Raw genomic sequence first — 13,283 nt, forward strand, 5'->3', positions numbered from 1 at the left:
AGCCTTTTAACAGCCAGGTGGTTACTGCCCCAGACCTGCTCCCCATCCAAAGACTTGGTAGGCGGGGGGTGGGGGGGGTGGGGTGTCTTACCATATAGGTGCTTCTGGCCCCCATGGGTCCTGACCTGGTGGGACATCACCCCCAATGACAGCCTCACTGTGGTTCTCTCGAACGTTGCCCTGCTGACTGCCTTTGGCACTGCCAGTTGTGGTTCCATAGGGGCATCCCTCCCTCCCTGTCAACCTGAAAGCTTTGCTGGCCCCCAATTCCACAATCTATTTTCAGATGTAAAACGAGAGGCAGGGGTTAATAAGGAAATGGCCTTGGGTACTAACTGGGGTCAAGGCCATGCTAGTGTGAGCGAATTCTTCACCAGCACTAGCTTGGGGCCAGCAGCTCCCTAGTCCTCTGTGGTCTGTCTGGAGCTGTGCCCACTGGGGACTCTGCTCCCACTCCCAAGCTTTCTGGGCGCTGGGGAGTCGGCTCAGCCCTGAGTCCTCCGGGGAGCAGGGGGGCAGAGCTGAGCGGCTGCCCGGAGTTTGGCTGGAGGAGGGGCCGCGGGAGGGGGAGGTGAGGAGATCCGGCTAGAGGGGAGGCTCCGACGTCTCCTTCCTTCCTGGTTCCTGCTGCAGCTGCCGCCACTGCTCAGGTCCATGAGCAGGGAGCTGGCGGCTCGGAGACGGTGACTCAGAGGCGGAGCGGTGCGCGGGCCAAGGAGCACTGGTGTCCATGGACCCTGGGGTAAGGGGGCCGCGCTGGCATCAGCTGACATTCCCCAAGAAGGAGACATTCACCTGAAGCTGGTGGGTCTGCTCTTCCAGAGATGAGGGCGGGAATGGAGGTGGAAAGGGGGCATCCACCTGGCTCCCCTCGACCTGCATCCTGTGCTAACAGAGCCTCCCCTCCACCCGCAAGCAGTGAGGGGCCAGGATCCCACGGGGCCAGGAGAAGGGCACAGAGACACCCAGAACACTGGCAGAGTTTGTTAACTTTCAGTGGCTGAATGTAGGAGTTTCCCCCCAGGTTAGCCTCCGGTAGCCTAGGCCCCTCTGCCCTGACCTCCTGGCCACCCGCACCCCACCACGTCCCTGTCCCCTCCTGGCCTCAGCTCCACCGGAAGATCTGGGCTGCTTCCCCAGCCTCAGGCCAACCTTGCCCCTCCAGTCCCCTCCCCCGTCTCACACACACAGAGCCTCATGCATTATTGATCTCCCCGTGGAGCCAGGATGACCAGGGCTGGTGCCAAGGGCGCCTGTGGGCACTGCTGCCGGACCCGTGCGGTCCTCGGCATGTGTCTCCAATGGCCCGTCCCCTGCTCTCTCCAGGTGGATGGCACTTCTCAGGAGCCCCAGGGACGGGGATGAAAGAAAGGAGGCTTGGGGCACAGGGGGACAGAGAGTCCGAGGTGGGCATCCTAAGGGGGCTATTGATGGGAGGCACAGGGGGAAATGCGGGCTGTCTCAGGCCTCAGTTTCCTCAGGCAGAAAAATGGGAGCCCAGGAACTAGAGGATATGGAGGCCAATTGGTGGGGCGCTGGGGTCAAGAGGCTGGGGGGCTCTGTAAAGGGATGAGGGCCGAGGAGCCTCCTGCCGTGGTGCTGGGGTCACAGGGGTCCTGGCGGGAGAGGAGCTGGGCTGAGATCTCACTGTCCAGTCTCTGGATCCCTCTGTCCTGTTTTGGAGCCTCTTCCTTCCCTCCCCCGCCTCACCTCTGATTACCCCCAGGGAATCCTCCAGAGAAAACACAGGAGTGTCTCCTGGAGCTGGGGAATGCGTGAGTGCCGAAGGTGGGGCAGGGCTGACTTTTCGAGGTTTTCTTTTGGCGCCGGCCTGCCCGCTGCGCGCTCCACCTCTCTGGGCGGCGGGCGCAGAGACCTGCCCAGAGTGGGATGGGGACAGGCTTGGGAGAGGTGTGGCAGGTGAGCAGAAGATGTGCTCAGGGGCTCTCATCCCAGAGGGTGCAAGAGGGGCTGGAGGTGGGGAAGGGGATAGCCGAGTCTGTGCTAACAGGGTCTCTCTCTGCTTCAAGGGCCCCCTCAGGACAAGGTGACATCTTTCCCCTTCCACTCTTCTCTACGTCCTCAGCAGGGAGTGGCCACTCCCTTCCCCATGGACTTCCAAGAGCGGGACCCTCCCTCCCTGGCTGAGAGCACACAGTCCGCCAAGCCCAGCAATGCCCAGCAGGTCTGAGGGTGGGGAGCAGGCAGTGGGCGCGCCGAGCTTGGCCCCCAGGGGAAAAAGGCAGAGGTGGTCGCTTCACTGGCCGCTCCCCGACTCTGTCCTGGACTGCAGACCTCCGAGCTGTGGGAGGTAGTGGAGGAGCCTCGGGGCCGGCTGGGGGCAGAGGGTATCATGCCCGAGAGGCAGGAAGGCCACCTGCTCAAGAAGAGGAAGTGGCCTCTGAAGGGCTGGCACAAGGTAAGGAGGCGGGGCAAAGGGAGGGGCCACATGGGGGCGCCGGACGGGCGTGTGTGGGGTTGCCGGGCGGTACAGGGTGTTCGTGTGTCAGAAGAAACTTCTGTATGGTTGCTCTCTCCCCACATCCTTTCCTCTCTGCCCCCCGGGCCCGGTCCCTTCTGGGCAACGTCACAGAGATACTTTGTGCTCGAGGATGGGATCCTTCACTATGCAACGACTCGGCAAGATGTGAGTCAGGGCCTCGGCTGGGGGACGAGGGAGGAGTTTGGCCCCAGAGTGCCCTGCGCGGGCAGGGGGCTTCTGGAATCCCCCAGAGCAGGGTCTGAATCCTAGGGACACCAATTATTGGGTGTGGGGTCTCGGGCAGGTTACTTCCCTGGGCCTCAGCTCCTCATCTCTACGGTGGACAGAGTGCAGCCACCCATTTATAGAGTCTTTGTCTTGGTGAGGGCTCTCAGGACAGTGCCAGGCATAAAATAAGTACCCAAGACATGGGAGCTTTATCATCCTCGTCCTTGTCCTCTGCTCTTGCAGGAACAAGGAACTAAAGGCCTAGACACCCAGGCTCTCTCCAAGGAGGTGCTCCTTTCTCAGCCTCGCAGATTCCTGAGGGTGGGAAAAGTTTTCCTCAGTCTGTGACTGCCTAGAGCTCAGATTGTGACTTGACGTAGCGGGGTGTCCTGTGCGCAGGAGGACGACTGACAAGTCCTGCTGATACTGTGACTTAGGCATGAGGGTGAACCTGCTACCTGGCCCTTGAGCCTAGCATGACCTCAGTGATGGTGGCCCTGGTGGCCTAAAACCAGTCCCCCTCCGATCTCTCCACCCCAGATCACCAAGGGGAAGCTCCATGGCTCCATTGATGTCCGACTGTCGGTCATGTCCATCAACAAAAAGGCCCAGCGCATTGACCTTGACGCTGAAGACAACATCTACCACCTCAAGGTGACGTCCCTGGGAGCCAGGTGGTGGCTTGGCCCCCAGCCTGTCAGAGGCACTGGGGCACGCAGGAGAGAGGGACAGGAGTCGAGGGTCTGTCTGAGTTTGACCAGAAGGGAGTTCCTACCATGTACAATAGCCAATGGCAAACTGGCCCTGTTGGTTGTTGTGTGAACAGGAACAGAGCTGAAGGCTTGGACACCTGCAGAAGCTGTTCCTGCCTCCCCGCGAGGGACCTTTGCACAAGCTGTGTGCTATAGGGAGAGACCCTGCCTGCCTGCGGACCAGAGCCCCAACTTCTTGCCCCTAGAAAGCAATCCTTCCTTTCATGCATCCCTCCCCTTCTCCATCACCTCTGCAGATCAAATCCCAGGACCTGTTCCAGAGCTGGGTGGCTCAGCTGCGTGCCCACCGCCTGGCCCAGCACCTGGATGTGCCCCGAAGCCTGCTGCCCAGCACCACTCACCGGAAGGTAAGATGGGCCCTGGGGCAGCGACAGGTGATGTGGGGATTCAGGATGAGACTCAGGGAGGCAGGCACCTTCCTGACCCTTGACTCACCCCACAGGTTCCTGGTGCCCAGCTTCCGGCAGCGGGTAGTGCCTCAGCTCTGCCAGGGGTTGGACCTCGGGAGAAGGTGTCTTCCTGGCTGAGGGACAGTGATGGGTTAGACCGCTGCTCTCATGGTGAGGGGCCCCTGGCACTGCGCCTCCGTGGGGAGGGCCCATGCTATTGCATCTAGGTGGCACCAGCAGTCACAAGGAGGAGAAAATGTTACCTCCATCCCTGCCTCTGGGAGCCCCAGTCTGATGGGGGAGGCAGCCTCCGCCTCTAGGCTGATCAGGTCTCCTAGGGCCCTGCCCTGGGGAGCCTCAGGCTTACAGAGAATGGTGGGGCTCGTGCTCTAGGCATATAGACAGACCCGGACACAGGGCCAGGACTCATGAAAAAGAAGATCCAGAATGCCAACGCAGGGAGGGGTCCTGAGGAGTAGTGCCAGGGAAGGGGTGTGGACTAGAACCGGATTCCTGGAGTTGCAGGCTGTGCTGCTGGCCTGGGAGAGGGAAATGCAAACCAAGGGGGGAGAGCAAGAGTGGGAGCCCCCTGGCCTGTGTGGAGGCGGCCGAGGTAAGGTGTGGTCTGGGGACAGTGCAGATTGGGGTGCGGGCACTCCCGTGAGGCCAGACCAAAGGGTGGGAGCTGGGAACTGCTTTGGGCTCGTGAGTGGGGGGAGGGCAGCCAGTGTCGGGATTTCCGTGGCTGCCGGTGACGTCTTTGGAGGAGGAAGGGAAGCTAAGGGGCAGACTGGGGGGCCTGGCCAGTGTTGGGAGAGGGACTTCCTCATTCATCCTTCCCACAGAGCTCTCTGAGTGTCAGGGGAAGCTCCAGGAACTCCACAGACTCCTCCAGAGCCTGGAGTCCCTGCCCCGGATCCCCTCAGCCCCTGTTATCCCCACACACCAGGTAAGGTCCACGGGAGGAGGAAGGGGCCCGCCCAGGGCTCTCTCCGCTCTCGCTGTCTTCATCTCCGTCACTTCCCCGGACAGGTCCCCAGTCCCCCTTATATGCTGCGGTTTCCTGGAGAGCCACCATCTCCCCGTTGCCCCTCCCCACCGTGTCCAGACCGCCTCAGGGTTGTCTTTCTGCCCCTTTGGAGCGACCCCTCCTTCCTCCTGTGCCCGGGCGGCTGCCAGGCTGTCGGTCTTCTGCCTCCGGGATGCTGGTGTCTGTGCGCCCTCCTCCATGACCGTCTGCCTCTCTCCCGGCTCTGGTGGTCTTCCCCACCCTGAGACTGAAACTCCCTCACCTCGACTTGCCAGGCCTCGGTGACGACCGAGAGACCCAAGAAGGGGAAGCGGACCAGCCGCATATGGTGCACACAGAGCTTTGCCAAGGACGACACCATCGGGCGGGTGAGCTGGGGTGTGGGCCCCGAGATGCTGGGTGGGAGGCTCTGAAGGAGGCTGCGCCCTTCAAACCCTCCCCTTCGCCTACAGGTGGGTCGTCTCCACGGCTCTGTTCCCAACCTGTCTCGCTACCTGGAGTCCCGGGACCCCTCGGGCCCCCGCGGGCTGCCACCCCCAGACTATGCCCACGTGCAGCGCAGTTTCTGGGCCCTGGCTCAGAAGGGTGAGTGCGTGCCCTGGGGGTGGCTGGGGGCAGGCGGGGAGAGGGAGAGGGAGAGGAAGGGAGTCTGATGGCCGGCCTGCCCCCACAGTGCACAGCTCGCTCAGCAGTGTCCTGGCCGCCCTCACCACTGAACGGGACCGACTGAGGGACCTGCACCAGGGTTCGGAGCCGTCCAGGCTGGGGGTGAGGCTGGGGGCAGGGTGGCCAGTGGGAGGAGTGGGCCCGAGCCCGAGGACTGCAGGCCTGGGTGTGGTCGCGGACCTGGGCCGGGAAGGGAGGTTGGAGGAGGCAGGCTGTGCCTGGCAGGCTGGGGAGGGCTTCACCCGCCCCATCCCGGCACCTGTGCCCTCACCCTCTCCCTGCAGGTCTCTGAGGCCGCAGCCGGCCCGAGGCGCCTCCATTCGCTGTCCGTGTCTTCCGACACCACTGCAGACTCCTTCAGCTCCCTCAACCCCGAGGAGGTGGGAGCCGGGGTGGGCTGTGGGGACCATTCCTCTGGGCCTTCTTTCTCAGCAGAAGTGAAGGCGTGGTTGGCTTTCAGACCTGAAACTCCAGCCCCTTTCACGGAACACAGGCAGCAGCCACATGTGGGTCATTTCTTAACAGCGTGCAGAGTGCTTTTACTTTTAAGTCAGAGTCCCATGAGGCAGTGATTGTTACCCTCAAGTTCACAGATGAGGAGACTGAGACTCAGAGGATCTAATTGATGGGCCCAGGCTCCCGTACTACATGGGTTTGAATCTGGCTCCACTGTATGCTGGCTTCATGACCCAGAGCCTCAGTGTCCTAATCTGCAAAGTGGGGGTAATAATTGCACCTACCTGGTAGGGTGAGTGTTGGGATTGATGGAGTTGATACACGCAAAGGGCTTGGAGCCGGGCTCAGAGTCAGTGCCCAGGCAGTGTAAGCAGTTATTGTGGAGCCCATGTCTCCTCACTTCCAGGCCGGGATCTTTCCACCAGGCCTTCCTACCCTGCTACACTCGCTCCCCTCCACATCTTCTCCTGCTCAGCAGGTCTCAGACTCAGATAGAAAAAGTCCCCAGTCACACTTCCCTCACAAGGGAGCTGTCAGGCCAGGGGAGCCCTGCCTGACTCTCCCGGCTGGGCCTTGGGCCTGACACCTGTCCCGCTCCCACAGCAAGAAGCTCTGTACATGAAGGGACGAGAGCTGACCCCCCAGCTGTCCCAGAGCAGCGTCCTTTCCCTCGCTGATTCCCACACAGAGTTCTTTGATGCCTGTGAGGTTCTCCTGTCTGCCAGCTCTTCTGAGAATGAGGTGAGGGACCCTGGGAATAGAGGGGTGGGGTCCCGGGAGACTGGAACCTGTAGATTCCCAAGTCCTTTCTGACCACCTCGGCCACTTCCCTGGGAACACGTCCAGATCTGCTGGGTTTGTGTGGCCCTGCGTAGAAATCTCTGCTGGGGACCCTTCTTCCAGTTTGATGTGCTCCATCCCCATGGGTTCTACTGAACATGCTGCCTCAGCTGCACCCCGCCATCTTTCTGTGACCTGTTTCAGCCTTAGCACTCCCTTGACTCTGAATCCCAGTAATCCCCAGCTTCCCTTCCCTTAGTGTCCCACCAAGTCCCTGAGCCATCTCCCTGCTAGTTGTAAGGCCAGGCCCTCTCCCTCCCGAGGTGTCAGGGCACACCATGATGCCAGGCCTCCCAGGGCAGTGTCTTAGGGCTCAGACCCTCCCAAATATATTCTCTTCCCCTTCCCACCAAAGGGCTAGCTGGGCAGATTCTTGCCAGGCCCTGGGCACTGTCCAGCTGCCTGGGGGAGGCCTAGTCTGCCCAGCCTGTCATCTGTCCCTGGCCCAGGGCTCAGAGGAGGAGGAGTCGTGCACCAGTGAAGTCACCACCAGCCTGTCCGAGGAGGTCCTCGACCTCAGGGGAGCTGAGCGCTGTCAGAAAGGTGCCAGCCAGACGGGCGGGAGGGAGGGCTGGAGGTGGGCACAGCAACGGGGTTTGTCCAGGCCCAGGCCCCGGCCCCTTGGGAAGTAGTCCCTTGTAGTACTGGTGGGCTAATGGCTTCAGGTGCTGACTCCAGGGGCGGCCCTGGAGGTGGGGCAGGCTCAGCCTGGGGCTAGCCTTCACTCTGGGCTTCTGCGAAGGCTTGCATGGGCCTGATAAGCAGAAGGGCCCGCTTTTTAGCAGTGTGGCTTTGTACGTGTCATTTTCCTTCTTGGAGCCTGTTTCCTCGTCTATAAAATGGGCTGAATAATTTTGACATTGGTTTCTGTGCTTATGAAACTGAGCAGAAGCCAAGGGTGAGACTCAGGAAGGGCTTCTGGGGTGCAGGGTTTCTGTTTCCAACAGTGGGAACTGTCCTCTGGTTCTTAACTCTGCTGCTCACCTAAATCCCCAGGAGCTCATCAAGAATTAACCACTCCCCACCACCCCCCATCGCCCCCCCAGCCGCCTGCCCCATAGTGAGTCGAGCCTGGGGCCTGGGAGCGAGCAGACCTAGGAGCACCTCAGGAGCTCGGGAGGCCATGGGCCTGGATGCGAGGTGCCCAGGGCAGAGTGACAGGGGGGTTGGCCCCGGGGTTGTGTTCCAGCAGGAGCCGTGGGACCACCCCGCCGCCGATGCCTACCTGCGGCCAGTGGGCCCGGGGCCGACGTGAGCCTGTGGAACATCCTGCGGAACAACATCGGCAAGGACCTGTCCAAGGTGTCGATGCCCGTGCAGCTCAATGAGCCGCTCAGCACCCTGCAGCGGCTCTGCGAGGAGCTGGAGTACAGCAGCCTTCTGGACCAGGCCAGCCGTACCACCGACCCCTGCGAGCGCATGGTGGGTCCGCCCCGCCCCCGCCCAGGCTTCGGCCGCCTCCCAGGATCCAGTCTACCGGGCCGACCCCAGGCCCCCGTCCTGGCTCATGGTAGGGTGGGGGCGGGACGGCATCTCCTCTGACCCCCCGGCGCCCCGCCCCCCGCAGGTGTACATCGCAGCCTTCGCAGTGTCAGCCTACTCCTCCACGTACCACCGGGCGGGCTGCAAGCCCTTCAACCCCGTCCTGGGGGAGACCTACGAGTGCGAGCGGCCTGACCGAGGTTTCCGCTTCATCAGTGAGCAGGTGAGGCCCTGGAAGAAGTGGGCTGGTCGGGGCAGCCATGTGGCCAAGGCCGGGGAACACCCGGGTTTCAAGGGGCCAGGGCGTGGGCGAGAACACCCGACAGTCGGGCAGTCAAGGGGGGAGCTCCCCGCTCCTTGGGGAGACAGACTTCAAACAAGGAGTTACTGTACCATGTTCTAGAGCTGGGATTGTGGAAGCTCACAGGAGGTTATTCAGCTCTATTGGTTGCTTGGTTTTTAAATCCTGAAGGCCACGGGGAGTCACGGGAGAGTTTTAAGCAGTAGAGTGACATGCTTAGAATTGCACTTTGTAGAGAACACTCAGGCAGTGGTGGGCACCAGGGGATGGGGAGAGGCACGGAGGGCAGGCTTGGGGTCCCTGAGTTCAAGGTTCCAGATGGGGAGCTGTTCTAACGAGGGCAAGGCCGAGGTTTTCCAAGGGTGTGTTGTGGAGATCGCAGGGTGATGATCAGCTCTGGGGGAGAAGATGATTAAGGAAGAGGGTCCTCATGGGAGGGCTGGCTTTCAGGCAGGGCATGGGTGGAGGCCCCACCTGTCACTGCTAGAGGGCTTGGGCAGGGTCTCTGGAGGGCACCATGCACAGGGTCGGCATGGAGGGCCCTAGAGGGGAGGGAGGGAGAAGGGAGAACGTAGGGGCCTCGTGGGGAAGGAGAGCGAGACGGAATTTGGGTGGTGGCCAAGGACACCTAGACAAGAGACCTGGAACGAACTGGTCTTCTGGTTCCTTGGGGAACTGGGGATGGGGTGAGGGATGTTGGGGGCCTGGGGTCAGGAGCAGACCCCAGGGTCCTCAGGAGCAGCCTCTAGAAAACTTCCTTGCTCATCAAGGTCTCCCACCACCCCCCCATCTCGGCGTGCCATGCGGAGTCTGAGAACTTCATATTCTGGCAAGGTAAAGGATGGGGCTGGGGGTGAAGCGCAGAAGGGGGAGGGGCTGGAACACTCTCTGGTCTTACCTCTCCTTCCCCCACCCAACTCCAGACATGAAGTGGAAGAACAAGTTCTGGGGCAAATCCCTGGAGATTGTGCCTGTGGGGATGGTCAATGTGAGCCTGCCCAGGTGAGTGCGGGCAGCCAGGCCCAGCCTACAGGCCCTCCTCCCCGGGCTGGGATGGGGAGGTGGGAGGGACAGGAGAGAGAGGCCTGGTGTGAAGCTGCTCAGGGTGGGACAGTGTCTGTACATTTATACCTGGGTTAACAGCAGTTGTCAATAAACAAAGGTGAAAAGTCTTAGAGCTGGAAGGGCTCATCAAGGCCATCTGATCAAGTGGCTTTCACACTTTTTGACCATGACTCACAGTAAGGAGTGCATTTGAGACTTCAAGTCAGTGCACCGTAACCCATTCACACACACACACACACACACACACACACACGCCTAAAGTGATTCTGAAGTGATTTCAGGAGGGCTCACAAACCACATTTGAAGCACCCTCATCTAGCCATGTTATAGGTGGGGAACTGCAGCCAGAGGCCAGTGCAGGGGTGGGGAAGACCCTGGACTTCATGGTCAGAAGTCCTGGGTGGGAGTCTTGGTTCTGCTACTTAATAGTTAGACAAGCGGCAAAAAGACTTGACGCCTCAGAGCCTTGAGTCTGCTCGTCTATAAAATAAGAGTAATAAGTAATATTCGACAGAAGTGGGGAGTAAACAGGCTGATATATGTGAACAGACATACATCCCAGGGACATGGACCCCGTCTATGTTTTTACCCCTGTGACTTAGGCACTCTGGAGCTTTCTCAGCAGATGGAGACGTGTTAGTTGAATACTTTCTGTGAAGCTGCTTTGCTTCGTAAATATGTCGGCCTTCACGGAAGGACCGTGAGCTGGAACCAGGACCCCAGGGTTCCTTTCCCAGACCCGCATGACCTGCTCTGATGAGACAGGCATTCCCCGGCTCAGGGTGGCACTTGTTCCCCAGGGCCGGCCAGCTGCCCCCCGCCATGCTTTGTCTCTCTCAGGTTTGGGGACCACTTTGAGTGGAACAAGGTGACGTCCTGCATTCACAACATCCTGAGCGGCCAGCGCTGGATTGAGCACTACGGGGAGGTGCTCATCCGGAACACGCAGGACAGCTCCTGCCACTGCAAGATCACCTTCTGCAAGGTGGGTGGCCTCCCTGCCCCACCTGTCCGCCCCGGGGAAGGGGAGGGGACACCTCCCTAAGCCCCCTGTCCCACCCCCACCCCAGGCCAAGTACTGGAGCTCCAACATCCACGAGGTGCAGGGCGCCGTGTTCAGCCGGAGCGGCCGCGTCCTCCACCGACTCTTTGGGAAGTGGCCCGAGGGGCTGTACCGGGGACCCCCGCCGGGCGGTCAGTGCATCTGGAAACCCAGTAAGCGGGGTGCTTGGGGCGGGCTGGGCAGAGGTGAGGGCAGCTGTGCACAGTCCACCTGCCCCAGCCCCCTGCCTTCCCCCTAGACTCAATGCCCCCAAACTATGAGCGAAACTTCGGCTTCACTCAGTTTGCTTTGGAGCTGAATGAGCTGACGGCAGAGCTGAAGCGGTCCCTGCCTTCCACAGACACGCGGCTCCGGCCAGACCAGAGGTCAGTGCCGGGTGGGTGCCGCTCCGGAAGCTCCGGGCTCCTCCCTCCCCACGTGGGTTTCCACCCAGACCTGGGACTGTGTCCTTCCTTCCTTGAGTTGCCTCAGGGAGATGGGACCCGTTTGGGGGCAGAACCGGGCAGGCCCAGTGGCCTTGGATTTGGGGGCCTCTGAGAGTAGGCAGTTCCGCTGACTGCAGTCTGGATGCTCAGGTACCTGGAGGAGGGGAACATACAGGCCGCCGAGGCCCAGAAGAGAAGGATTGAGCAGCTTCAGCGAGACAGGCGCAAGGTGATGGAGGAGAACAGCATTGTCCACCAGGCTCGCTTCTTCAGGTGCCTCTGCCCCCCTCCTCCTCCCCACTAGCCCCTTCCTGCTTTGAGTGGGGCCGGCAGTGTAAGGCAGCGTCTCGGGACCCCGGCCTCAGTGCTGGGTGTTCACCCCTCTTCTTCCACGGCCCCCTTCCCCCAGGCGGCAGACAGACAGCAGCGGGAAGGAGTGGTGGGTGACTAACAACACATACTGGCGGCTGCGGGCCGAGCCGGGCTACGGGAACCTGGACGGGGCCGTGCTCTGGTAGCCCAGGCCCCAGGGGCAGGAGGCCCCGGTCCCCCCCTCCTGCCCCCACCCCCCCCACGGACACATGGGCGAGGCCAGGCTCTCACACTCACTGCCCTGGAGAGCAAAGGGGAAGCCCTGGCTCTGGCCCTCTCCCCTCTGCCGGCCAGAGGGGCTGCATCTCAGCCCATCCCCCACCCCTTGTTTGGGGTGGGAAGCAGTGTTCGTGCTTCCCCAGTCTTGTTGTCCCAGACAACCAGCATGTAAGACCCTCCTTGCTCTGTCAACCCTCTTCCTTACCCCCTGGGGTACTTGGGGGAGACTCCAGGCCCTCCAGGATCTGTTCCCCATTTCAGTGCCTTCCTAGGACACAGGGGACCCCTCGACATTCCCCAGGATTCCTATGCCCAGGACTCTGGCCCCAGCTGTGAGGCTGGAGTGAGTGAAGGAAAGCGGATGGCCTTTTCTCCCACCCCCGTCCCTCCCACACCCCATCTCCAGCATCTTCTCCCCATGCCCTGGCCCAGAGGGGCTCCCTTCGCTTGGCCCTGGCCATTTCTCCTATCCTCCTGGATCTCCTTCTCCCAAACTGCAAAACGCCTGCAGCTGCCAGCTCCTTCGTCCCTGGTCCTCAAGTGGTTTCCTTCAGTCTCAGCTCAGTGGATCCCCCAGAGCAGACAGGGCAGGAGGGGCGCCTGGCCTCTCACCCACCCGGACTGAGCGGGCACTCATGAGAGTGTTGGTTTGTGTAGAAGAGTGTGTGCGTGTGCCTGTGTACTGCTTGCGGGCGAGCAGGATTCCTCGTGTAGGCCGGATGTCCCCTGCCGGGGGTCCGCCAGCATTGCTGCTCATTGTACCAGTCTGCCTGTGATTAAGGTGAATTGCTATGACATTCCAAACTCCAGTAAAGACTGTCCCAAACTTTGGCCTGTGACCATTCATTGAAAAACACGTGCGCTCAAGCCCGGTGAAGGCCCATAGCTCCCCACTCACCTGGGCTAAAGACCCAATGTCATCTCTCTCCCTTAATCCTCACCTCCTGTCAGTTCTGCCTCAGTGTCTCTCTGGCCCCTTCTCGTGATTGCACCTGGCTTAGGCTGGGCCCTTATCAACCTTTGCCTGGACTACTGCAGTATCCTTGGAGCCTCCAGTCACTTCCATTCTAATGCTGGCTTTCAGGGTGATATTTTAAAAGAGAAATACGGCACCTCGTACCTGCTTCAAATACATCCATTGCTTCTGAGCGCCTCAGGGGAAAACCCAAACTCCTTAACCAGGCAGAAAACTGTGTGGTCCCTGTTCCCCTCTGGCACAGAAGCTGCCCCCACCGCCAGCATCCTCGATCAGGTCTGTGCTCACCCTCTCACCCCCTCAGTGACTTTTCAAGGGAAGGGGGGAGGGGGGAGGGACTAGAAGGGATGGGAGAACAGGGCGAGCTGCACTTCTCCCCCTCCCGCACTGCCTTGGCTCTGTTATTCCAAAGCTGTTCTGATCTTGCTCAAGTGCCTTGCCTTTCTGTTCAGGGACTCCGTGGTCCTTCATTTGGCTTCTTTTGTGTCTTAGAGGAGAATGTATGTCCAGGCTCCT

The 13,283-nt window shown here is 60.8% G+C and overlaps 1 protein-coding gene across 6 annotated transcripts; it reads left to right on the plus strand.

Annotated features, from left to right (window-relative positions):
• The first annotated feature begins 650 nt into the window (after nucleotides 1–650).
• Nucleotides 651–12,621, plus strand: OSBPL7 (oxysterol binding protein like 7). 6 transcript variants are annotated; one of them, XM_082604465.1, is made up of 25 exons: nucleotides 651–804; nucleotides 1,327–1,406; nucleotides 1,727–1,775; nucleotides 2,031–2,185; nucleotides 2,294–2,419; nucleotides 2,594–2,647; nucleotides 3,251–3,364; nucleotides 3,720–3,830; nucleotides 3,926–4,043; nucleotides 4,718–4,821; nucleotides 5,178–5,270; nucleotides 5,355–5,487; nucleotides 5,576–5,670; nucleotides 5,853–5,948; nucleotides 6,628–6,765; nucleotides 7,314–7,407; nucleotides 8,054–8,286; nucleotides 8,432–8,569; nucleotides 9,418–9,481; nucleotides 9,571–9,649; nucleotides 10,553–10,697; nucleotides 10,783–10,927; nucleotides 11,014–11,140; nucleotides 11,351–11,473; nucleotides 11,610–12,621. In XM_082604465.1, exons 2-25 carry the CDS (start codon nucleotides 1,362–1,364, stop codon nucleotides 11,716–11,718), a joined length of 2,688 nt encoding a protein of 895 aa, XP_082460591.1. In that variant the 5' UTR covers nucleotides 651–804; nucleotides 1,327–1,361; the 3' UTR covers nucleotides 11,719–12,621. The 6 variants fall into 6 exon arrangements, 5 of the variants coding, with proteins under 5 accessions (XP_082460591.1, XP_082460592.1, XP_082460593.1 ...); XM_082604466.1 differs by having other exon boundaries at nucleotides 8,057–8,286; XR_014291941.1 differs by lacking the exon at nucleotides 11,610–12,621 and having other exon boundaries at nucleotides 11,058–11,140; nucleotides 11,351–11,471.
• The last annotated feature ends 662 nt before the right edge of the window (nucleotides 12,622–13,283 follow it).

Source organism: Mesoplodon mirus (genome assembly GCF_964341445.2).
Source record: "Mesoplodon mirus genome assembly, chromosome: 18".
Taxonomy (NCBI): Eukaryota; Metazoa; Chordata; class Mammalia; order Artiodactyla; family Ziphiidae; genus Mesoplodon; species Mesoplodon mirus.